At 35.6% G+C, this 24,521-nt stretch overlaps 2 protein-coding genes across 11 annotated transcripts in view; both read right to left on the bottom strand.

Annotated features, from left to right (window-relative positions):
• Positions 1-20,942, bottom strand: part of G9a (histone-lysine N-methyltransferase G9a) — a 33,017-nt gene extending 12,075 nt beyond the window's left edge. For 2 of the 6 annotated variants that reach the window (XM_087350412.1, XM_087350430.1), the window contains exons 1-14: positions 18,993-20,942; positions 15,100-16,814; positions 14,593-14,700; positions 13,190-13,305; positions 11,853-12,122; positions 10,524-10,702; positions 9,428-9,628; positions 6,128-6,195; positions 5,562-5,791; positions 4,829-5,001; positions 3,531-3,689; positions 2,700-2,909; positions 2,274-2,530; positions 1,275-1,446 (exon numbers count right to left, since the gene is read on the bottom strand). In XM_087350412.1, coding sequence (XP_087206538.1) covers positions 1,275-1,446; positions 2,274-2,530; positions 2,700-2,909; positions 3,531-3,689; positions 4,829-5,001; positions 5,562-5,791; positions 6,128-6,195; positions 9,428-9,628; positions 10,524-10,702; positions 11,853-12,122; positions 13,190-13,305; positions 14,593-14,700; positions 15,100-16,579 — 3,623 coding nt within the window. In that variant the 5' untranslated portion in view covers positions 16,580-16,814; positions 18,993-20,942. The remainder of the gene's footprint in view (positions 1-1,274; positions 1,447-2,273; positions 2,531-2,699; positions 2,910-3,530; positions 3,690-4,828; positions 5,002-5,561; positions 5,792-6,127; positions 6,196-9,427; positions 9,629-10,523; positions 10,703-11,852; positions 12,123-13,189; positions 13,306-14,592; positions 14,701-15,099; positions 16,815-18,992) is intronic. The other 4 variants (XM_022077985.2, XM_087350417.1, XM_087350414.1 and 1 more) reach the window with 4 other exon arrangements.
• A 200-nt stretch (positions 20,943-21,142) lies between these two features.
• Positions 21,143-23,124, bottom strand: Neb-cGP (ATP synthase membrane subunit K, mitochondrial). Of its 5 annotated transcripts, none has more exons than XM_087350440.1 (3): positions 22,985-23,124; positions 22,085-22,174; positions 21,143-21,530 (listed from the first exon to the last, which is right to left on the bottom strand). In XM_087350440.1, exons 2-3 carry the CDS (start codon positions 22,169-22,171, stop codon positions 21,447-21,449), a joined length of 171 nt encoding a protein of 56 aa, XP_087206566.1. In that variant the 5' UTR covers positions 22,172-22,174; positions 22,985-23,124; the 3' UTR covers positions 21,143-21,446. The 5 variants fall into 5 exon arrangements, with proteins under 5 accessions (XP_087206566.1, XP_087206567.1, XP_087206561.1 ...); XM_087350441.1 differs by having other exon boundaries at positions 22,940-23,093; XM_087350435.1 differs by having other exon boundaries at positions 22,925-23,039.
• Positions 23,125-24,521: the final 1,397 nt, after the last annotated feature.

Raw genomic sequence — 24,521 nt, 5'->3', positions numbered from 1 at the left:
ATTTGGGTGCACTCATATTTCGTTCCAGCGATGCCAGATGGCATGTGCAGTGTGAATTTCTTCACAAATGCTTTTATTACAAGTACAAAGGAAAGGCTGGCGGCACTTTTCATTCTTCTGGTTCATCTCGTTTCCAGCGGTTCAGGGTCTTCTACAGCTACGTTTCGTTGAGTTCGGCAGTAATAGTATTTCCATTCTTCCCGTTATTGTCCGCAAAGGGGGTTGGAGTGGTGAGGAAGAAGAAGACGACGAATGCGAGCCCGAAGCTTTGCCGAAGCGCACGCTGCATTGGCGAAAGTGAAGTCGTTCTTTTATGCGCTTAATATTAGTGAACGTGACGAGGAAAACATTTTGAACGTGGAAAGTGCTCTGTTTGGTCTAAAACGTAAAGTTTCGACAAACCAGTTGTCCATTAAAGACTTTTTTGGTAAAAAGAAGTAACTTTGAAAGAGAAACATTGTTTTTTAAAAATTTTTAATGCTTTCCCGCATCTATCGTTTTCCCGCATTCATCGTTTACATGCCATGTAGGTGCTTGGGGGGGGGAAAGGCATAGCTCCTACTCACTATTAACCTTGGCACTAGATAGGGGTAAGGTCAGCATCACATCCAGCTGCGCTTTACCCCCAGGAAAGGACCCTGGCACCCATTAGATAGGAGGCTGGGCAAGCCGTAAAATGTTCAAAAACCTTTTAATGCCAATTTCTGGAAAGGCAACATTATTGTCAAAATTCACAATGAACCAAATGCATACAAAACAGTTAACATTTACAGTCCACACACAAATTCTTATGTATATATGCCTGTATTTTTGGGTGTTCATTAACAGAATCACAAATGTGAGACCTACCCAAACAGAAACAACTGCTTCAATGACATTTTATTAATGGTGTTACATAAGAAATGCATTTATGTAACATTGATGTTGAATACAAAGGAAGAAAACATAAATGGTAAGTTACTTGCGCATACAAACCGTGAATTTAATTCCTCTTCAAATCAAATTATCTGAAGGGACAAGCCGCAATGATACAACCCCATGGAAACAATAAACTCCTACTAAAAGCTTTCATGACATCATGTACTTGGATTTATAATGGCATTTTCTAAACACAAGTCAGCTGACTCATCTGATTCTGGCATGTTTTATCACATTTCTAGATAAACCTTTCATCCCTTTCTAAATCCAGTTACAAAAAATAATAATAATTATTTCCTTAATACGCACAGTCTTTATATAATAATATATTAAGAATAAATAAAAGTGATACTTACTCGCAGACATACGTGCCCTTACTGATGGGGCGAAGAGTTCGTACACCCCAGCCTTTAACTTTGGTGCGGAATAGTTGAAACCGCGCTGTCAACCCATGTTGTACCACTCGGTTATTACAAGTTACTCGATTACATGAACAACCTTGGTTACACTCAAACAGCATTGGTGGATCTATAATTGTAATTAAGTAACAACAGCACTGACTAGGGAGAGCAAAGTGGAATAGTTCAGTCAATAAAATAACTATTAGTTGGGCAATTGATCATACACGAAAACATTTTCCAGTGTCTATGAAGCTATTTCTGTACCTTCTGCCCACACACAATATCATAAAAAGACAGGGATTCTATGCCATCCTATAACTGCACAATAAAATGATGACCATGGGCAACAGATGGCAGAATTGTGCCTGCTGAGGACCAACATAATTACAAGCGTGTGGGTTAACGAACTGAAATTATTAGAAAATCTAAATTAACTTTAATAAAAGTCTGAAACATGCTCTGCTGTTATTACAAATGGTAAAAAGTTTTTATTATCTACAATAATCAAAAGATGTAATTATAAAAATACTGTAAATCAATGTAAACAAGTTGTAATTACAAGTATTTTGGTTCAGAACTGTATTAACCCTTCCTGCCAGGAGCCTGTGTATGTTCTTGCAGCACTCAAAACAATCTCACTGGCAATATCTAAAAAAGTCACTTGAAAATTTCATGTAAAAATACTCCTACAGGGTCTTTAAAAACTGCCACAGTGTGTATTTAGTGGGGGTTTAAATACTGGTTTAAAGGGCCATACAGTGACAGAAAAAATGTGACAACCTTAAAAGTGGAAGAAATTACCTTTCCATTTCTTCCAAATTTTGAGAACAGGAAAGCATCACCTATATATAAGCAAAAATACTGTACACTTATAGCAAGATGTTAAGGATACACTATTAAATATATTGCAGTCTAAGAATTGCATATCTTATATAAAATATAAATAATACTTACCAGCATAGTTGAAGTCAGGCAGAAGCCGTCCTTGGTCATCATACCAACACTGCAGACTGATGTTCCCACAGTGGCAGTTCACAGTGGAACACATGTCTAAGCATTTACAGGACTGAAGAGAGGTGATGGTACGGTCCACACTGATGTTGGATGTAAAACAATTCTCACTCACATACACAAAGTCAGTAGGTTCACCCTCATCATCCTCCACATTCACACATTGGATTGGATTTTGTTCCTGCCCACGTGAAATGTCACTACAAACAAATAACACATCTTAGGGTTTTCAGCTTTTGTCATTTTATTTTCAGAAGACAACCATCTTCACATCCATCACTGTGAGAACCTGAACTCATGTTCCCACATAAAATCCATTTAACTGAGAACCTATATAAAATCATATCACAAACAATAAAATGCACTTACTTTGTTAGAATTCGCTCAGTCTGCTCTCTTGGATTTGCAACAATAGCCTTAAGTTGGATATTAAGGTTAATTGCTATGTAACAATCATTATTTACAGCCAAGCAGCATTCAAGAGGACCGTCTCCCGCTTTATTAATAACATCCACTCTTGCTCCTCGTGCCAGAAGTAATAGGACACAATTGTACATGTTCTGCCGAGCTCCAATGTGACTAGAGTAAAAGGAAACCAATGCAATTTAAGAATAAAAATGTGAACTACTAACAGAAAAAAGAAATAAAATGTATATAATGGATCCTCCTATAACATAAACTGAATTACATTAAATATTTTCAAAAACCACAACAAAATTCAAAATTATTCAGTGATATACTGATTTAAGGATCAACAAATTTGTACGTAACACTGAGAATTTTGAATAAAGGCATTAAAGCCAGCAAATATGATTGGGAACACAGAAATTTAACATTAAGATAAGACCTTAAGTAAAGGCAAAGGTAAAAGTAAAGTAAATGGAGACCCCATCTACTGTAAACAAGTTTTAATGTACATTATAGGTAGCAGAGACAAAGCCCCTAAGAGGTCACTGGATACAGATTAATGTTGATATCTACCTACAAGTCTGCATGGAATTACAACCCAGAACAACACTGTCAAAATGTACAAATTCAGCAGCTGGTCACTTTCACCATTTCATGTCCTTAGCAAATGTGATACAAAAGCACTGCCCCAAGAATTAACCACTAACAGTTAAAGTTGATAATAACAGTGATTCAGAATTTAGGATTTTGTGTGATATAGAAAGAATTATAAGACAGGCCATTGCTACTTACAGTGGTGTGTCACCATGAACATTGGTGCTGTTGACTTCAGAGCCATAGTTGAGCAACATATCAGAAATATCCACACTACCTGAGAAGGCTGACCAATGCAGTGCTATGTTTTGTTCTGCATCTCGAATTAGAGGATCAGCACGGTTCTGTAATAAATACCTACAAAACAAAAAACTTTTTAGCTCAGCAATAACCTTAAAGTTAACTGAAATATGGCACAAAGTCTGAAGAGCATCTAATGTTTCCATGCACTTACAGACATAAAAAATTACAATCTTGTCAAACATTAATTTAATTAAAGTGTGTACCACTCTTTTTGAAAAACTACCTTATTCAGTTTGTATACATTTTTGAGAATATGGACTACATTACATGAAACCCAAACAACAGACTATGGAAAAAGTTCATGTGCTATATTTAAAGATTTTAATAAAATTTAATGTTCAAGCCTCCAATTGGAATTGAAAATCAGTCAATAACTGGTGCCTCTTCATTTGAAGTCAAAAATCAATTTCTGAGAATACCTTACAATTCAGGCATGTACATGATGTTTGTCATTCAAAGGATGTTGGAAATTATTGATAAAATTTCTCTTGTCCTTGTCATGTGCCTGCTCTGTTAAGCCACCTAATATACAGAAACGGTTGAAAAACAAACCTTCAACATCTGAACATGTCTACAAAAAATATGTCACTGTGATTTAAAAAATACAAATGCAGCAAAGCCAATATTTATTCTTTGTTAAAACAGTTATATTAAAATAACAAAGAAAAATCAATATTCTTGATATCTTTAGCATTATCTAAACGGAGATGTTAGAAAGTTTCTCACATTTACAAAACCTATTGTACCTGCAGCCAACCAGAGACACTTTCCTCTAAAAAACACTATAATGGAAATTAAACAAGGACTATTACAGATGATCTGCATATAATACAGATGGGAGAAATAAATACCAGCAGAATTTAAGCCAGGGGACTTTATAGAAAACCAACACAGAGACTGGAGATGCAAAATGGACCTTAGAGAAATCAGTGCAATTAAAATGGCAATTAAAATAGCAACCAATGACAGATTCTGTGTTAGCAGTGCCAAACTCCAGTATTCAGAGAAACAGAAATGTTTGGTTCTCTAATCCAAAACTGACTGTGCAATGACTGATATGTTGCATAACATAAAAGAAATAATGAAAGAACACAAATCACATTTAATTTGTGTTATGTGACAAGCTACCCAATGATGCAATATGTAATTTTCAATACCAAGTACATACCTTTTGTAATAAAATGAGAGCTTACCTCGTAACATCAACATGACAGTGCTCGGCCGCCCATACAAGTGGAGTCCAGCCTCCATCATCAACAATATCAATAAATGACCTAGGTGTATTGGCTACAGCAAGAAGAAACTGACAAGTCTCAATGTTGCCAGCCTTAGCAGCAAGGTGAAGTGCTGTCATTCCATCACCACCCTAAGGAAGTTAAGTTTGTCCAGCAACACAAAAACTACATTTAAATGGCAACATTCTACTAGAACAAAACAACTAGTTTCTATAATCTCTTTATACCGCATATAATAAGAAGCCTACATTGTGTGTTCATCACATCTCTCAACCCATTTTTAACTCTTACACTGCCATATTTTTCAAGTAATTATATGTCCTAGAAGACAGAAGTTTATTTTTAAATATTAACATTAAACATCAGATTTTACCTTTGATTAGATTTTTTTAAATTACCCAGTCTCAATGTATATTTAATGTTTCTCAGTTTAAGACTTCCCTTTACTTAATTTTCATCCACTGTCCCACTATTTCAGTGTTAATTTTCTTCTCTTTCAAAGGTTTCTCTCACACTAGCACTCAAATTACTGTTACCTCAAACAAAACTTAAATAGTATGTCACTGTACTGAATCTGGCACAATTAAAGAATTCAAAAAGTACAATATGAATGCATTTGGGCTCCTCAGAAGAACAAAAATGTAATGCTGTGTCACAACAATTACGCAATAACTGCAAGTTGCATTCTCACCTTAAGAATTACATTTGCGCCCGCTTTTACTAAATATTTCACGAGATCATTGTGGTTTGACACTGCTGCCAGCATAAGTGGAGTATTCTGATCACGATCCAAAACATCCAAATGTGCACCAGCTTGCAGAAGGATGTGAACGACAGACAGATGTCCACCTGAGCACGCTGCATGAAGTGCCGTACCCATTGAACATTCTCGAAACAAATGATTTGGGTTAAGCCCACTTCCTGCAAAAAACAGGGTGATGGGTGATCACTCAAAATTCCAGATTCTCTATGCATTTCTATCAACACAATCAACAATGATATGGCCAAGTAATCAACAAAAATAAATTTAGTAAGTGTACACTAATTTCATACCAGCAGAAAACTTACAAACAAAAATCAGAACTTAGTTTTATACGGTCAATTGATTTTACTTCATTATATTTCCTCAAGTTACAAAGCTTCACATTCCTAAATATAATTTCTGTACTTATTTTTCTTCAAGCAAAATAATGAACAGAAACCTGCCAACCAAAGACACTAAAGATAATTCTAACTTATCAATTACACAATACTCACCCAATATGTGAATCAATTTTTCTGCATTTCCAGATTTTGCAGCTTGATACAAACTTTTCATTGAATACCTAAACACAAGAAACAAAAGGTGTTCATAAGTGCTTTAATCTTAGGCATTCAGACAGAACACAGACTCGCCACAGCCATATCAATATAATCTTTTTGTACTGCAAATGTCCAAATAGTAGGTTTCACTTGGGATAAGCATTATCTCTAAAATTCATGGGATCAATGTATGGTAGAAACCCTACATAACCATTTCTCTGTGGAACTATGCATTTGAACATCACAATGAGTAAACCCAAAAAATGGAGGACTTACAAAAAGAATCATAGTACATTACATGAGAACAATGTTGTACTACAACATTTAAAAAATAAAATAAATAGAGGCAGCTTTCTAGTGGCAGATATAACATTTAGTCACAAACTTCAGAGATAATAATAATAATCAATATTTTCTCATCACCTACTTTCAAAATTTTTACAAAATATTTAAGTAGAATTCACAGAAAGAAAGCAAGCTTTTACCATAAAAGCAAACACTGGACCAGCCCAACTAAAATACAGAAACAAAAAGCATTAAAATTCCATGAAACTGAACTCATTAAAATAATCATCAATTGGTCCAATTAAACAGGAACTTCCCCCCCCCCCCCCCAATAACTAATAACAGAAACATATACATTTTCTCAACTTTATGTTTGAAAAAAATTATGACTAGGGTTCGGATGTTCATGACATGTCATATTTTTGTTGAGGCTTCTATTTTCATTCTAAACTGAAATTAAACACTAACTGGGTTATCCTTATCACAATTATGTTGTTTTTATTTTGCATATAAATGCATATTTAGGTCATTTTTATGTGTTTGGTCATATTTGTAGTTAAATGCATATTTTGGTTATATTTTGAGGATAAAATTCATATTTTGGGTATAAAATTCTACTTGTAACTACATTTCTCAGACACTTACAGTGAATCCCTATGTGAAATGATGGTGTCTGCCAACTGAACAAAGTGAACAATGAGCAGTTCAATTTTTCTTAATGAAATACATGACTCAGTTAATTCCAGACGAATCAACACTAAGTAAAAACTGTGTACCTGCCGATTGTGAAGATGTTCTGAAAATAATTACATGTACTGTGGGCGACAATAAGATTTGGGTTTCTGTTGATGAAACAACGGATGTCTGCAGCAGACATGTAGCAAATGTCGTTATTGGCACTCTCTTTGCTAATCTCCCTGGTGACTTATTCCTTCTTGATACGATAAACCACTCCTTTATCGTTGTACTTTTCGATAATGCCATGAAACGTTTGTTATGTCTCAAGTTACAAGACCATATTGTGCGACATGTAAGATTTTCATTTGAGACCTTGAAAATGCAAATCGTTATATATTGTAATGCTGCAAAGAAAGGAGAATGAAGAAAGGTACTTAATATTTTGAATTTTGTTAATTTATTTGTAATTAATGAATTTGAAATGCATGAAAGGCTCTTTCTTAAAATTTATCCTATTTTTATAGGAGCACGTATACTCAACATCTGATGCTGATCCAAAACGAGGCATTTACAACTTAAAGCGACTGAAGTTTTTGATTAAAATTGCTAGGAAATCAAGTAATGTAATAGTTGTACATGCATATGTAAATAAATAACATGATAGAAATACAAAACGCTCTTTATAAATTTTAGCGAATATTTTTTCATAACAAATTAGGTCATATTTTGTCTTTTATGGGTCATATTTCGCTATTTTTGAGGGCATATTTGCATGCATATTTCTAAGTTTTTTAGGTCATGAACATCCAAACCCTACATGATCTTATGGACAATGTCCAAAATAATTTATCATGTTTATGACAATTCAGTCCAGCTCATATCCTCACAACCAATTACTCCAATTTTATTAAAATATTAACCTTCTATCTCCTTAGTATTTAAAGTAACCTCTTAAGGTGAGTTCTCACAAAAATGTGCCAAGTACTTTTTGTTTCCTCCAACAAATCTACATGCTGTCAAGCTACCTGGATTCTAAGCCATGTTAATCTGTACTAGCAACTGATGAAAATGAATTCAGTATCATCTTTAAACCTTCTCAAACAGGGGTTCTCAACCTTTTCCACATCTAGGTCCACATTCACCCTTGTTCAACAATATGCAGGAAGCAAGATTATAAATGAAATCAATTTGCTGAAATTTTATGGTAATTTACTAAAATTGGTACAAACTTACTATTACAACCAGGTTCACATATTACTCAGTACCTTTCCTTACCAGAATCAGGCATTATCAAAATGCTACTGTTAATGATTGAGCAATCTTTAGATTTCAGGTTTAATTTCCATTTTGTTGCGATTCACAAGCATCTGTCCAAGTGTTCAACATTTAGACATGTCCTCGTTTGATGTTCTTGATTAGCTGCAAGTTGCTCACAGTGATAGGTACTGCCAAATACTAATCATATTAACAAAACGTATAAAATTATCTTTCAAGACACCTTAGCCTATTAGTGCAGCATGATCTATGCTTTTTCCAAACTTGTGTACCACAACTGCTCTATCCTACATTGTGTAACAACTGACGATATGCAACTATTCAAAATAAGCTTCACACGGAAAGCAAGCAAATAAATGCCAACACCACATGTCAATTATATTCAGGTTTCACTGCATACATTACATCACAAATATCACATAACAACAGAAGTGATGGAATGTTGAATAACAAGCATCAAATGAAAACAAAGACATAAAATGTACTGAATGTGAAGCAATGGGACACCACTATTAATACAGGTCACAGCAGCCATATCAGACAAATGTCACAGCTAAATGCTAAGCACTCTGTTTTGTATTTGGGAGGTTCCGGGTTCAATGCTATACAGCCTGAGCTACTGACATAATTTAATAAACCACAAATAATTAAATAATTATAAACACATCAGCAACCATATTTTTAGATAGAACTGCACTGTACTGATCCTCTCAAAACTACTTAGCAAACTGCCAACAAAGAAACAGAAAAATAAATAAATTGAATGCCAATAATCTGTATAAAAGTTCTGTATTGAAGCTTTGGTACTGTCATTTCCCCCTTTTTTAAACGTACATTAAAAATTCTGACACTTTTACAAAGTTTTCTTTGTAAGTAATTAAGTTAATCAAGGAACGTTGATTAAAATTATAAATTAATATAACAGCATGTGCTCTCTATCCCAAGAATTCCTCACCTCCTTGAAAATGGCTGCATCACGGAGTGCTACTAGCGCAAGCAAAACATAAAAGGACAGACCTGGAAGCAGGGGTAGTGGGTTTGCACATGCTGCAAGCAACACTCAACAACTCGGCTAACTTGTCCTTGTCCAATCCTGTAGAAGGAAACTGTGAAGTCAGCATTGCTGGTGGCACTAGTGGAGGTGTTGGTTCTTTCAGAATCATCTCTTCAGTCTTTGCTCCTGCCCTGCTGGTGCTGAAAGTCATCTTTGCAGATGGCCTACAAAATCCAAGAGCAAAGACAATGAATCTTTAAACCGCCAACCAAAAAATGTGCACGGTTACCAATACTTCAGAATGACTCAGATACAGGCTGGACAAGTGGGATTAATACTCAGTACAGGCAGGAATTCTTCTTTTAAAGCATGGTGCTCTGGTGCTCCACAAACTTTTTCACCTGTGGCATGCCCCTAACTGTCCATGATACAAGATTCTGCCTCATAAAAAGGGGGCATGAAAACTATAGATGGCCAAAAATATGTACCTACATATAAATCCTTGTCCTTTAAGAATGCAGACACATTAAACCAAATCAAAACACATGTTGAATAAAACTATTAATGATGAACCTGAGTGTGTGTGTGTTATGAATTTCTTACTACGAAACATAAGCGATTCCTTTTTCCAAACTATAACATTCAAATACATAATTTCTTATAAAAATGCACAGCACACCTGTAACCTTGTGGTACGCTGGTTGCAGAACACTGCTCTGAGTTTAAACGAAAATTCTTGACAAGTCAGATATTCAAGTTTCAACCACAAAGATCATTGAATAATCCTGTATAAACAAACAGACTGGATCCAACATAAAATAATAAAAAGAAAAAAAAATATCTTTGTAAAGTGTCAAATCAAAAAACTTAAAGCAACAAACATGCCCTGCAGGTGCGTCCTCTTCGAAAATGGCTTCTAAACTTGTCTGAAATCAGTAGAGGCATGAATAGGTCATTCCAGAACACCAATGCAGATACCAACCAAAAAAAGAGTATAAAGTTAGTAAGTAGTTTCATAGATTAAACTTGCACGCAGACAGCTCTGTTCTCCCCTACACAGACTTTATGCAAAAATCATTCATAAAGTAGACACAATATATCATCAGTGAAGTTACTTACACTTTCTTAGGTGGCTTCTGCTGTGGCAAGAACACAGGGTTCTTGCCTGACCTCATAGTGAGCATCACATCTGTATTAGGAGAATTAAGACCACAGTGAGGACAAGCAGATGCTGAGTCAACTGTCAGCTGGCAGTCACGGTGATACCAGTGAGCTGATGCACACTGTACAAACTTCCCCTATAACATCAAGAAGCAACCATTCCTCTTGGCCAAACATAGTACCACTTCTCTGTTTACAAACAATTCATAAATTGACAGAAATATTCCATTAAGACCCACTTTTCAGTTTCACTGAATCACTGCTAAAATAAAAAAGAGGAAAACCAAACCTCAGCAAAAATTTCTACCAATAAAGTTATTAATGTCAACCTTTCCTCTTTTCATTTCTTGTTTATTTTCCTTTGTACTGTATATTGATTTAATTGGTTCTCTTTCTTCCAACTTAATTACTCATTATAATACAAGAGTTATTCAGAAATAATTGGGGCTCAACTGGAATGAAGGCTGCAAGGTGATGACAGCCACACGATCACACTTTAGCAGACTCAACATACACCCCATTGAGGTCAATCTACCACTGCTATCTTCCTGGTAACTTTCTCCTGACGGAAGCTGCAAACCAGTCTTTTGGGATAGCATACGTCAACTTGCGGATATCGCTCTTCAAGTCATCATTGTTAGGGAATCCACTGCTGTGCAGGGGCTCACACATCTTTATCCAAAAACCCAGCAGTAGTTGAAAGACAAATGGGCAGTGTTTGTGCTGCATGACAATGCCAGGTCCCATACCAGCAGTCAAAACACAAACAATTTGCAATTACTTTTTGACTTATTCTTTCTAAAAATGTAACACTGGTTTCTGTATCTTCTTTAGTTTACTCACAATACATTTCTGAAGGGGTATGAGATCAGAGGGTCATGTGGCACACATATGGAAAATGAGAAATGCATACAAAATTGTAGCTAAAAGACCTTACAAGAATCATGAAATAAAGAGTCATAGAAGGGGGGGGGGGGGGGGGGATGCATATGTATCACCTACACAAGAATTATTTTGACCGGTGGATCTATCTTCAGGTTATAATACAAATCAAGATCATAGATCATTACCAGAGTTATAAAAGATCATCTTTATAATGCTGAAAAGTTCCTAAATACTAAGGGTAAAGATCATCATACCTGTCATTTGTGAATTTTTGGTATCAGTAAAAACAAGTCTGGAAAACACTGGCTCAGACAATCCATTCTAACAACATTCCACACATGAAATCTACCTATTCCATATTCACCCAAGAACATAAAAAATAAAATAAAATCATTTAAATACCTGAGTGCAAAAAACTCCACAGCCTGGACAACAGTTATGTCTAAATAACCTCTGCATATGAACATCACACAAAATCAGGTATGGTACTCTGTGACTTGGTCGTGAGAGCCTTGTGTCCTGGGCAGTGACAGCATTACAACAACCAACCAGCCGATCATCCAATGTATCAATAGCTTGGCAATACAATTCACCGGCAGCACCATTCTGACCACGAGTAGATACAAACAGCTGTGACTTAGTCTGACAACAACACAGTGCTGCAGTACCAGCCTGCAAGCAGTTAAGCAGAACATGTTGCAGTCTTTTGAAACAGAGGAGCAGAACTATATAAATCTATCAACTGCCCAATTGTATCCCATCTGACTACGGCCAGCTGATTCCATTGGAGGAAACGCATTACTGATATACTACAGACATTGCATGACAACATACCATGTATAGGCCTCATGTACAAAACATCGGGCAGTATTCAGAAGTTAAAATGTGTTTTTCAGTGTCATACATATCCTTTGTAAGAAATACAACATATAACATTAAGCCTCTCCTACAATAATGCCAAACTCAAATTCATGCAGTGCACACTGCTTTTAAAAACAAGGCTTTGGCAACTGAGTTACAACAGTATAACTACTGTATCTACAGCTGAGGAAGAGCTGCTATAAGATTCCATAAGACTGAGTCAAGTTGCTACAGTGTGTAATAAATGAGACAAAAATATAAGTTTTAGTTTATTTGTTCAATGAGCCAACAGATACATACAATAAGCAATTGAGCCTACCATTAACAAACCTTCTTCCTAAACTAAGAAACAAGGTACATTAAGCTTGAATCCACTACCTTCTGACACACTCAAAGATGACATGTCACACCACCTTGGATCCAACTCTTCATAAAATATACTGCATCTCTAAATAGTTTCTGTACACCAAGAGAAAATCATTCAGCCCAAAACTACCCACCCATTTCATGTCTCCTAGTTCTCTCAACTCTTTGTCTGTCACTAATACTGCTGATAGCTCTCACGTTAACCACGGGTCTTACACAACTGACTCTGCAACTAAATGTGGTACTGGGTTGTAGTACTGTGCAGTCTGGTGAAAGATCATCAATGTTTCAGAAGTTCTTGCTGCCTCCATCAATAGGTTCATCACTTTGATGATACAGGCAGCATGTACCTCTAAAACACAGGTAAACTTCCAGCAGACTACATAAAACTACAACCCAGAAGACAGCCAGCTTAATACTTGCTGCCGAGAGAACTCGAAATCTCACAAAATCTGTCTGTCTGATACATTTTAGGTCCCAAACCACTGAAACCACCACGTGCTGTAACTTACCCCACTTGAAATAGCAGTAGATTCAGGTTTTGCGGGTCCTTGACTGCTGTCTGCTGGGCTTGGAGAAGGAACATTGTTGAGACGGCTACGCTTGCTCCCATCCTCTGCAAATACAACTACATTCAAAGGCACACAAAATCAGAAAACAAGTTTTTAACATGACCACAGCTCTAGAAATACTACTTAAACCTATTAGCCTCCTCACATCATCACTGGCCCCTGTTAGTTCATCAATGGCAAGAAGGAGACAATATTTCTGAAAACCACAATGACAACCAGCAAAAATTAAAAAGTCTACATATGACAATTTTCTCTCTGATGAATGTATCACTGTGCAGCTCCACTAAAAATTCTCATTCTCTAAAACTGAAAGATTTTATACAAATTGGTGTCTGAAAAAAAGTAATAATGTTACAAACATTGACACTTTAAATTTGCTATCCACATGTAAGCAGATTTAATGCCAACCCACACTTCAGAATTCTTGCAATTATTTACATTTGTTTGCTATATCCCTTTGACTGAAACTGTTTTATTTCTATTATCATATTTTTCATTTTCTTTTCAAATGTATTCTTCTACATGTATCATCAGTACTTATCAACCCATATTTTGATATCAGTGAAGGACAATGCAATGTTCTGGAAACTTGAGATATTTTATTCTTCCTGCACGAGACGTCTCAGGTAATGACTCAGAATGATCATTATAGATACAAACTAAACTACTGACATGGATTAAGGGACATCATGATTCTTAAATCCAGCACTGGATAAAGATGAGTAGTCAGTTACCTTATCTCATTAGAAGAAACATCCTATATACCAGAGTTCTACAACCATTTTTTACCTACAGCACACCTTAATTTGTTAAAGACACAAATCAGCACACCACAAAATTTTGCCTAAGATATGGGTACAAAACTATACATGGCCAAAATAATCCTTGCCCTGTAAGTGTACAGGCATATGAAAACAAAACATAATTCATATTGAACAAAACTATCAACGATGAGCCTGTATGAATGTGAGCACTATGAATTCTAATTACAAAAGACAAAGTATTGCAGCAAACCACCTCCAGAACACTGCTATATACACTGGATGGGAGGCTGGTCAGACCCTTAACTATTCTCAATATGGTATAGAAGAAAAATTTGTCACTGACAGAAATTAAAACCAATCAACCAAACCACACCTCATTGTATCAACACTTCCAAATATAATCTGTAAATCCATTTTCTTAGCCTTATCTAACATTTGAAGTATAAAATAAAGTCACAATATTGTGGATTATAATGCACCATCATCAGAAACCTTCAGACTTCACCTCCACAGATGCTTCTAACCAAATGAGTTAAACAGCCCTTGGATTTAAAGAAAAATTTATTGCACATGACTCACCTTCCACGTCATCACCACCATCACCATCATCATCTGGTTGCAGTTTTCTCTTCTGCGATATAGTCTGACATGCTTCAGCCATTACAGGGCTGCCACTGCGACTGCCTGCTTGAATACGAACAGCAGATTTAAACTATGTAAGTCTTAGGTCCTCCCCTTATGAATGATAAACAAACTATATTAAATATTTAATATGATATATGAAAGAAACGATAATGCCAGAGGCTGATATTTCAAGGATAGTATCAGCAAACACAGCTTTGTAAATATTTTAATTTGCAAACATTTATAACACTAAAGTAGTATCAGAGATAACTTTAATATACATCAATGTATGTTTCAATTAATTTTTTCTAAATCAAATACTTTGGAAACATGAATGTGTCAAAACACCATGTCAGAGATACCCACAACCATCTATACCACTGGGGTGAGATCTGCCTGACAATTTGGAAACTGCTGCATCCCATACATACTTTTACATTTATAAACTATGGTCATACTCACCACAGAGATCAGCACTGGGAAACTCGGCAGCATGACTCTTGGCAATGGGGTCGGCACATGCTAACTGCTCTTGCTGAGACTGAACAACTGTCACAGGCTGCTTATCAGGCAACACCATCATCTCATTTGTTTCTTCAGGTTCCGAGGATTTCTTCTCTGTGCCAGCCACATTACTGTTACTATTGGATTCCTTAATCTGACGACGAGGTGGCTTTGCTCTCCTAACATTATTCCCAGTAAATGAGTACCTGAGACCTTTATATGGACGGTAACGACGCTTTCCAGTTTTTGTATATGTTTGAGCATTACTGCTCGGAACTTGACTCTGAGATTTCAATGTTGTTTTCACACCACTTTCAGCCCTACTTGTAGAGGAGTGAGATGACTTATTTCCTGCTACAGATGATTTGGTAACTGAATTTGCAGTCAGACTTGCAATATCTTCGGACTTACCAGATTTTGTAGAAATATGATCATTATGTAAATTCTGCTGAGAAAGTCTTGCAGACTTAGATGGAGGCAGTGATGCTTTTGCAGGTGACTTTGAAGTTCGTGTCAACCCTGCAGCCTGGTTCTTCTCAGTGGGACTAAGACGAGGAGAGCGATGTAATGACACCTTTAAATTCCGTGCAGCACTAATTTTATCTTCACCCTGGCCCAAGTTACTAAATGACTTCTCCTTGCGAGCAATAGCACTTTGTAATACTGATTCCCTTGGAGAGTCTTTTGAGCGTCGTCGTGCAGAACGCTTCACACCTGCTGATTCTTCGACAGTAGCCTTAGCAGCAGCAGCAGCAGCAGCAGCTGCCATCTGGCTTCTCAATGAACGTTTCCCTGATGTTAGACCAGAAGCAGTTGTTGAAGGTGCAGCAAATGTATCACTACCACCTGTGTCACCTCCCAATTCTGGATTTACTAAAGTCCATACTTCTTCACCATTTGATTCGCTACCCTGTGTACCTTTGGCTTTAATTTTCCTGTTCCCATCACTAGAATCTTCTGCCTTTAAGGTCATTACAATCCGAGGTTTAGGATCACCACTTGCCTTGCCAGATAAACCATCATTCTTAGAAGACACATTTGGGATCTCTGCACTATCAACTACTTCATACTGCTTCTCTTTTGTGTTTCCAACAGCAGACACAACTGCACTGCTTTGGTTATTACTATTCGGATCACTCTCTAGTTTAACTTCACTCTGCTTTTGTTTGCCAGCTTCTGATACCTGAGATTCATTCTTTACTGATAAGCATTCTTCATCAGTCATTCCTTTGCTTGTTCTACTAACTTTATCTTTTCTCACATTTTCAATGGTATTCACTTCTCGATTAAATTCGCTTTTCATTTCACCAAGAATGGTCTCAATCAAATCTATGCCTACTTTACCAACAGCTGTATGTTCCACCTCCAAGGCAACACATGGTGTAGATTTATCACTTTTGCTATCACTTCCATCATTACTGCTGTCAACTTGGCTCATTTTAAAAAACCGAAAATTGTACCAATACTTCCACAAAAGTGTTTCTGAACTGCTACAAATATTGATGATTGAAACCAATATGCTGAATGGTGTGTCCACGTTCTAGTTTGGCATACTCTCTACCTTGTTTTGTCTGACTATGCACACAACCAACTTTAACTAAAAAAGAATGTATTCACACTAGTGCTGCTACTTGCGTGAAAAATAATACTGTTATAATTAAAGCTCAATTAACCTGAAACACAATTGATATAAAACAATAAGTTACATCCTGTAAATCCATAAACCAAGAAAAATTATGATCTGACCTACTTACTTAAGGCAACAACAAATATTTCACTCATCTGCAACTAAAAACTATTTACTGAACATAAATAATATTAACATAACAGCAATTTGTGAAAATGTGTATGCAGGAAAGTATTCCACCTCAGTCTATGTTTTAAGAACCATCTTTGTCCTTACCCTCAGGGTACTTAAGTACTTCAGTAGCTAGTAGCCCGAGAAGAATTCATTATATTTTCAGAATCTATAGTATACATTGCTGGAATAATGTATATTATAGGAGATGGGAGTGAGCCAAGTAGCTCAGTTAGTGTAGTGACTATGGATTTGACAATTGGGGTTCGATCCCCAATGGGGGCACAGGATTTTCCTCTAGTCTCTGCATCCAGACCAGGTCTGGGGACCACCCACCCTCCTATACAATGGGTACCCGGGTCCTTTCCCAGGGGTAAAGCATGGCCACAGCACGACACTAACCACTCACCCTTATCTAGAACTGAGGCTAAGAATGAGTAGCAGCTATACCTCCACTCCCCTCAAGTGCCTATATGGTATATAGTGGGACAGGAGAGGGGAAACAGATATGGATGTGGAATGCCCTGATGAAAACTTTAACAATGAACACACGTTTAAAATTATTGGACTAAAATAATTCCAAGTTTAATTCCACAACTTGAACATAACCCCTCCAATACCTCCAAATCATAAATATATTGCAAAACTGGTTCATTGTTAGGTTAGGTTAGTCACTCAGATCTTAATCTGTGACAAATGTCATAAAATTAAAATATTTTGTGTGACTCCTAAAATCTGCAGTGAAATGAAACTGCTTATAATATGAATTACAACAAAACGTAAGCATGGGATCTTACATGTAAGGTTTTATGGTTATTCTGGAAAATTGCGCCATATAGTCTTGTAGAAGTTAGCTGTGTACCTCTAAAATGTTGGTCAATTTCTACAAGTCACATAGTAAAATATGCCAAAAGACTGTCTTCTTCTTCATATTCTTACATGTTCTAAATGTCAATTGCTATTACATTACAAATAATAGGCATGCAAACAAAGTAACAGGAAATGGTATGCCAATATTGTATATTACAGAAAAATCAATAAACACATGAATTAATTTCAATGTTTTACATTTATTTTCTATTTTATTATGTCTAATTAATGAAACAGATATATCACAAAACCAATAATGGGCATTATTTGCAAAACTTCTACTACATGTGTTTGTCACCTACTTCATAATTGAGACACATACAGTTCTAAACCTGATAAGACTTGGTCATTCTAAATTCAAATTTCATTTCCTACAGTGGCTCCAAACAAAAGCATGACAGTCTCTTACAACTTGTTATAATTGCTTCAATCCTCCTGCTTAAACAATCAAAATCAGTAAATAATAAAAGAAAAAATCTTATTACAAGACCAGGACTGTGCATCAAAATTTTGTTAACCTATCTTGGTACTCTATATATTTAATAGAATTTATTTACATTCCACTGACACTTCACAGGCACATGACATAGCACAAATACAACACTTGTTTCTAATACAAATATAAATTACATACTTATGACAGTAATTTATAGTTAACTACAGTATAGTAATATGAATATATTTAAATGAATACTTGCTCTAACTGCGTATCAAAACCGGTGTAATATAACCAAGAATTAGCAAAAAATAAGCAAAACCTTTCAAATTGTTCTCGTAGCATATGCCTTGAAAATCAAGCCAAAAATTCTGAAGCAATTGATATTAACAAAACTGCTTCTCGTAAATGTTTTAAAATCGTGATAAACGAATGGGTAACAGCGAGACCTCGACATTCTGTGAACCTCGAAACTGTACGAGATTTACGGCTCTCACGAAATAAAATGTAGATTTTAATATTCTGGGTTATAATGCAGTGGGGATTTGTATGACTACACCCTGATAACAGAGACAGTACGTTACTTCGAACCAATTATATCTACTTGCACATCCCCGCGGTGTTATAACCCAAATGACCAGCATCGGCATGGAAGTTATTTTCACAGGCGGTTACGCAGAATTCGAAGGTTATGTTTGTATATTACAATTTTCAGTAGTTCCTGTAAGTATAACCAATGATACTTACCTAAATGAGGACTGTCGCTTAATAGTTACATCTTTCCGCAAACCTCTTATCACCGCTGAAATCGTTATTTTATTCATTATATTTAATCTTATTACATACTCCAACCGCCACAACGCACGCTCAAATAATCATAGCGTACAATGCAAAGATTACATACAAAATTCTGTGGATGTGGTAAGTTATCTATGACTGAAAACTAAATACCAAATGTAACCTCGAAACCTCTCTGTGCAAGTACTTATTCTTTCTTATTTCCGTTTCTGCAGTAGTCTTTGTGTGTTATTTCAAGTTCAATTTTAGGAAACCGTTTATTATCCATGCTGAACACAAGTCTGAAGCAACGCTGTTTATCAAGGTTAATATTTCGTGTCCCATTTGATGTTCGGCGATTTAAATTTTTGTGCTGAACAATGTATTATCTATACATATCTTACGCCAAAACCAAAAATTAATTCTTTGCAATACAAATGGATCTTGTTTCTTTGTGTAATTTCAGTTCAGAAAAATGTGGGTGTAAAGAAATATTATATTTAACATATTTTCACCTCAAAGTACCAAATTATTGACTCTGAATATTCATTATTGTCAAATGCACCTAACACCAATACACACTGAAAAATGTAACTAATTCCAAGGAATGCCAGACTTCCCCATCATTGTACTTTAATTTCAAAGTAATGCATTACAGGTTGCTAATTTCCCCTCTGAACTTCGGTGATACGTTCAGGGCACTCCCAGTTCCTTTCTAACAGCGGCTCACTAAAATCACTAATATGATTGTTTCGTGCTACATTAATTGATGTCATCAGCTTAAAGTGCTTTACAAACTTCAGAGTTACCTCCTTTTCTATGACCACTCTGACTTAAACACTTACAATGAAGTACTATGGTCTTGATAAAGCTTGCCATGTCCTGTTCAGATTTATATTTTTAGATATGTCTGATAGCAACTACATGTTTTTGTTTTAAGATTTAACTGTATGCCTATTCTTGTGGCTTGTAAAATTTTCAGTTAGGTATTATCATCTTTGAGTGTGAATTTAAACTTGAAGTAACCCTTGTTTTATAAATAAACAAAATATACTCTTTATATATTTTCCATTAATTCATTAATAAAAACAATGGACAAAGTTAACTCCAATCATGCAGTTACACCACTGACTATTTCCGAGTGCTGTTTACTGTCAAATACTATGCTCATTGCAGGTCAATCTGGACAAAAGGTCAAGACAGGTGTCCCTTTACTGTGCAGTGACCCCATTTTCATTGAAATCCCCAATCCAAGTTTTTTGTAATTATATATCAATGTAAGATTAACACATCCTGTACATATCTGGTGCTGTTTGTCTTTCAACATATTTCAAATGACACCTCTGATTTTGAACAAGGCAATTTGTGCATTTTTGTTCATAAATCTGCTTACTTTTTAATTACTCCAATCTCCACCCACCATTTGCTTTCTTGGTGGCCAGGCCTGAAAATGCAGTAAGAAATTCTTAATCTACATACTCACTCTGCAAAATAATAGTGAGAATGCAAGGACAAAACTATGACATGTTCGCTTGTCTAAAGATTATGATCCAGTCAGTAAAATGCACATATTCACTGTAGAAGATCATAATATAGTACACATAGAAGATGTTAATAGCATTCACAATAATAGGTAGATGCTGCATCATAATAACCAGGTATCTGAACCTTTCAATAGGTGCAGCACAATTCTATCAACTGTCTCATACATTCTGGACCAGTGAGATTTTACTAATGTTTCAGACTTCCAAAAACAAGAAATCATATGATAGTAAAGCATTGTCATAATAATGCCATTTTAATTTATATTAAATTTATGGTAAAATTGCCTTTCCTTAACACTATACTTTATGATATTTGCATCTTTTGGGAAGCACTTTATAAAGTACTAAATAAATACTGACTATATTTGTACAGCATGTATGTTCCTTCAAAAATGTTACCACCATAAACTATACTCTGTTTTCTTACTGCAGACCTAAAATACATTATTGACAGTTGATCACATTACAAATCCAAACACCTGTATTTCTGCTATGTATTACTGATTACAGATGATCATTAAGGACCTGGAAAATCTTATCTATTTTTATTTCTGGCTTTAATAATCTACTTCCATCCAGATTGTAACATAAAGCATTTACATTCAAATTTATTTTCTCAATTCTTTTGCTTTCCAACTTCAATAATCTATACACATTAAATGTACATAATTCAACAAAATATTGAAAGGCATAAATTCTACAGAAAGAAATAATACAAATTCCCATGCAATATCAACTTTGAATTTTCTCCAAAATATTGAACAAATCTTTGCAAAGGCATTACAAGAAATCATGATTTTACTTAAGATATAATGTTCTAATTTTTACAATGAACATAACTAATGGGACCTACAATATGCAGAAATTTGTTTTCCAGTTTCTACTTTGTAGCAGGCTTCTTCTTGGGCTTCAAAGTGAAGTATAAGATAAGCAATCCCACTGAAGCATATGTTGCTTTTGCCACCTAGACATGTAAAAAGAAATATATATCTTACACAAGAAAAACAGGAAAGAATGCAGAAATCATACATATATTCTGCAGAACATCTGCAATGTTAGGATGGTTTTGTGTAGATTTGCTGGAAAATTTTAAATAATATCTCTCACCATGCAAGATTATGTCAACCAATAATTTATTTGTGTCCTTTATACAGAAGTCTGTGTCCATCCAACACTGTAATTTATGGACCACAGCCTTTAGTACTAGTCTCTTGCTACCCAGACTTCATTTCTGTTTTAATTCTCTTATAGGATACCACCTCACTAAACAAGTCTTCCTCCACCAGAAAGTCAGTCTACTTCTTCACATCAAAAACACTTTATACAATCATGACCAGTTTCCCCCCCAATCCATGTTACATAAAAGATTTCCTACAGCAAGAAAGCTACTTCACTGAGAAGACTTCTTTTAAGCATACTTCTGGTCACCAAAATATGAAGTCAAATTGTATCTGCACAAAATGTTTGGAAAGAATAACTGTGATAACCTCATACATCTTAAAAGTGTATTATACTCACATTGGCTCGTCCAGTCGCCGTAACTGAATTAAAATACTTAGAAAGACCCTTCAATTGAGATTCATCTACATGTGCATCTCCTGCCATTATCTGAAATAAACCACTAAATTAAAATTTGGAATTTCACAATATTATGCCCACTCTCAACATAACTACTGATGTATTTATTTACATTGACAGTTTAAAAAAGGGGCTAGCAATCCTGGATAAAACCCTAATTCAGTAGCATATTATATGAGCACCAGTCAGGTTGCAACAATTACCTAGTAACTAAATAAACCTCGAACTTAAGAGAGATGAACTCATGGGCATCACATTGTAAATATGCCACAGACTTCTATCCCCATAATTATTATAACTGTTTCCTCTTCAATACTCCCTACACAAAAAATTGAATAGAATTAACGAACGCTCACTACGTTTCAAATACCTATTAAGTACTCAGCATCGACTTCTGGGCTTCACATTATATGAGAGTCAGACTAACCTCAAAAACTGTGATATACAGCAATAACGAAGACAATTCTGGTTCAATATGTAATAATCCAGCAAGTATACGAACACACGCAACATCCTTTGATAGACACAAAACTGTGCACGATAAAGAAATTACACTACTTGATTACAAAATTGGAAAATAGAAATCACAAATTATGGCAGTTATTAAAAATTATACATGCCTTTCTAAAACACGAATATACATTTTCCTTACAAATATTTCGTCTACAGTTCCGAATAACCTTCCGTACTATTGATTGCGCACGATAATAGTTCATAAATTGCAACTAATCTCAGCAGAGGTAATTTAACATGTCTTAAGTACTGTTAAACAAAACTAACCATGATTGTACCTACTTTTAAACCTCCTTCTCAATAAATCAAGTTATAAAATGAAATTACCGTTGAAGACGCCCGATGTTATCTCCTGATATAATGCAAGCAGAGCCAAGGACAGGAAGTGGAAAGATATACAACTGAACGTTTACCGACTGATCACAACAGCCTTCGGAATTAAATACGAACCTGCTCATTATATATGCAAATTTAATTTGTTCTCCGTAACTAAATACTTAATTCTGAATAGCAACACATGATATGATCACAAACTCTGAGAACATAATACCAAAGTATTTGAAGAATAAGCTTAGAAAATAAATTCAAGTTTTTCGTACGTCTACACACGTAAAAGTAAGACTTCCCAGATTTCAGTAAAACAGATTTATGAAATAACGTTGGCAAACTACTGACAATTGATACAATTCCCACTTACTATTCATAACTAAAACAAAAAATTCTACAAGATATTGTGAAATGTACATAAACTTATATTCATAGTCGTCTTCACTGAAAGTAAATCAATGAGTAAAAATATTTACATATTCTATAACACTGTAGGTGAATGTAAATTGCTGTCATCCATGCAATTTATATTTGTGTTTGAAACAAGAATAGTATTTATGCTGACATGCTCTACATCCATGACTTGGGCTTATGAACAATCTGTGGAATGTAAATAAATTCTATATTATTCTAGTCTATACCCTGACTTCTCTTCTGGGATATTTAAATACTCTGCTTTTCCTATCTTGTGATGTCAGCCATGCACTGTGAATCTTGAGGCCGTATATCATTTATAGTTTTCCTACATCCAGTTCATACTTGCTACTGCTTTTGCAGCGAAGAATTATGCCCATACCTCCTGCTTTTATCATCTTTAGTCCTGTATTCTGTTATATGGCTCAGTACATGGAAGCAGTAGGTTGATCCACAGGTACCCAAACAGTGAACTCTTTTGACATGGTGTAAGCTACATGCAAAAGGGTGTATCTCAAGATTTGCAGAACTTGTTTTAGGTATACTGTCTTAATACTTTCTAACTTAACAAATTTCCTCTCTGTGGTCCATAGAAACTCTAAACAAAAGGTCAATACTAGGACTATTCTAGTGCAAAACGTTTCACTGCCATGCTCAGAGATGAATCCTATGTGTCTCGCTTCATACATGCTTCTTATAGTAATTTCTTTGATGTGTATTAAGAAAGGTGTGTCAGAAGAGTGAACAATGATCCCCACATGGCTGGAAGACAATGCAGTTTTAATTCTTCCTCAATTTGAAAGCAATCTTTGTTTGTCATTTTTCCTTCCTTTCTGCATTCATTTAGTCCCGCGCCGTATCGACGCGGCCTGAGGCATCTTGCTTCAGACCGATAATACGGAATGCGCGCTGGTTCAAGTCTCAGGGAAAGAAATTTCTCATGAGATTTTTGACCGGTGCCAACCCAGCATCATGAGGAAATTGGGGAGCTACAATGGGTAGCGTAATCCGTTCATGAAAACTAGCAATGGCTGGGGGTTCGTCGTGCTGACCGCACATCACCCTATCTGGTTGGATGATCGTTCACCTATGCTTGGGCATGTGAATGTGAGGCCAGCAGCCA

Source organism: Zootermopsis nevadensis, unplaced genomic scaffold (genome assembly GCF_977971745.1).
Source record: "Zootermopsis nevadensis isolate Lab colony 2312 unplaced genomic scaffold, Znev_1.0 Znev_ptg000002l, whole genome shotgun sequence".
Taxonomy (NCBI): domain Eukaryota; kingdom Metazoa; phylum Arthropoda; class Insecta; order Blattodea; family Termopsidae; genus Zootermopsis; species Zootermopsis nevadensis.
Note: the sequence above shows the minus strand (reverse complement) of the source record. Positions and strands in the feature narration are given on the sequence as shown.

Coding starts and splice junctions, on each gene's coding strand:
- Neb-cGP (XM_087350435.1), bottom strand. Junction 21,531..22,084: donor CGGCGACTGGACGAGCCAAT/GTGAGTATAATA, acceptor TTACATGTCTAG/GTGGCAAAAGCAACATATGC.